The sequence below is a fragment of the Capsicum annuum genome, chromosome 2 (genome assembly GCF_002878395.1).
Source record: "Capsicum annuum cultivar UCD-10X-F1 chromosome 2, UCD10Xv1.1, whole genome shotgun sequence".
Lineage (NCBI taxonomy): Eukaryota > Viridiplantae > Streptophyta > Magnoliopsida > Solanales > Solanaceae > Capsicum > Capsicum annuum.
Window position 1 is genome coordinate 108,690,242 of NC_061112.1, and position 2,261 is coordinate 108,692,502.

Consider the following 2,261-nt stretch of genomic DNA (forward strand, 5'->3'; position numbering starts at 1 on the left):
TTACTTCCTGGCCATTTGAAAACTCAAAACTGTCATAGTTAGTGGTTGCAAATCAAGAATAAAGCATGCTAGGTCCAAAAGTTATTTATCTCTGCCTTTCTAGCTTATTGACCAACCCTCCTCACTACTATCTCCACAGGTGTATTCTTAAGTATCGGAGTACTGCTTCTACTGTTTGGGAGCTATTTATTGTACAAAACATTCAAGAAGAGAAGGGAAAAACGGCAGAAACAGATGTTTTTTAAGAGAAATGGCGGCCTCTTACTACAACAGCAGCTATCATCCAATGAAGGGATTATTAACAAAGCATAACTTTTCACTGCTAAAGAGTTGGAGAAGGCAACAGACCACTTCAATGAAAATCACATACTTGGTCGTGGAGGTCAAGGTACGGTATATAAGGGCATGTTACCTGATGGAAAGATAGTAGCAGTGAAAAAGTCCAAGCTAGTAGACGAAAACCAGCTGGATCAGTTTATCAACGAAGTGGTTATTCTTTCACAAATCAATCACAGGAATGTGGTGAAGCTACTCGGCTGTTGTTTGGAAACAGAAGTTCCTCTACTTGTATATGAGTTTATAATCAATGGCACACTGTACAGTCTCATACACAACGAGAACAAGGAGTTTCCCTTTCCATGGAGCACTCGTTTAAGAATAGCCACAGAGGTCGCTGGAGCATTGGCTTATCTACACTGCGACTTCTGTTCCAATCTATCATAGGGACATCAAATCGAGCAATATACTTTTAGATGAAAAATACTGTGCCAAGGTCTCAGATTTTGGTACTTCAAGGTCCATTGCAATTGATCAAACTCACCTAACAACCGGAGTCCAAGGGACATTTGGCTATTTAGATCCTGAGTATTTCCAATCCAGCCAATATACAGAAAAAAGTGATGTATATAGCTTCGGAGTTGTTCTTGCTGAACTCTTAACAGGAAAGAAAGCCATTTCAACCACAACAAACGAAGACAGAAGTTTAGCGACAAACTTCCTTTTGGCAACAGATAGTAATCGCCTCGATACATTTATCCATACAAAAATTTTACAAGAAGGCAGAAAGGAGGATATAATGGCGGCTGCTAATATAGCATATCGTTGCTTGAACTTGAATGGTAAGAAAAGGCCGACTATGAAGGAAGTAACGACAGCATTGGAAGCCATCAGACCACAAGTGCCATCAGCAGCATTAACAAATGTTCAACTGGATAAGGGTGATACAGCAGAAAGAAGTGTGATATCTGAAGTTAACTACACATGGACCAACACAGATAGTACCTCATCTGATGATATCCATCCACTGTTGTTCGAAACTAGCTAGGCTTTTGGACATGCCATTCGGAGTCATGATCTCAGTATAACTAATAGAAATATTACCATTGCAAATATTATTAATACACCATATTGTGTACTATTCTTATACATCCTATATTTGACGTTTGCTATAACACACTCTTTACCACCAAATTAATTTTGCGTGAACAAGATTTAAAAAATAAAAATAAAAAAAAATTGACTATGTAACCAGTCATACTCGAAGTCAGGACACTATGACATCCTATAAAGCTATAACACCATTAGCAAACAAACATAGACGGAGTCACAAATTCAACTCAATAATATGGACGAAAATTTAATGCATTCTTACGACATTATACAAGAATCAACCTTTATATTAAAAAGACTTGAAAATGATATTTAATTCTATATAATGTATAATTATGTATGATTTTCATAATTATCATAAATAAAAGGTTTATTTTCTAAGATTTTAGTTTGGGTTGTTCAATTAACTGAACAAATTAGGTTAAGTTTCTATGTCTCATTAATTAATACATATACCTATTCGTTGGATGATTATTCCTCCTCCCAGTACAGTCATTCTCCTTTTTTCTGTTTATGACAATTTTTTATACTTGAAGTTTGATCGGATTACTAGTTGAGTATACTGAACTTTGCAGGGGTACTATTACTCCAGACACTTTTTTTTTCGTAGGCTAATGCTATATATCTGCCACTTGGCACATTGCGTGTTAGTCACGCGCATTGAGAGCGTGAACAATATTAAAAACGTTATAAAACTCTTTTTTTGCCAAACAGCCCCTTAATTTTATAATTATTTAAAGTTTTATATTTTTATTTATTTTTTCATTCTCTTTCTTCTTTCTTCTTTCTTCTTTCTTTCTTTTCTTCAACAATGGTTGCTCTATTCACGAATTGAAATTGAATTTGGTCCATTGTTAAATTGAAATTGAATT

At 35.2% G+C, this 2,261-nt stretch overlaps 1 protein-coding gene across 1 annotated transcript; it reads left to right on the forward strand.

Annotated features, from left to right (window-relative positions):
* Window positions 1-139: 139 nt before the first annotated feature.
* On the forward strand, window positions 140-1,470 carry LOC107857959 (putative wall-associated receptor kinase-like 11; the record flags this gene model as incomplete). The annotated part of the gene is given in 2 exon segments (XM_047406454.1): window positions 140-695; window positions 697-1,470. Coding segments are annotated over 2 exon segments (1,184 nt in total), but the record flags the coding sequence as incomplete, so codon positions are not given.
* Window positions 1,471-2,261: the final 791 nt, after the last annotated feature.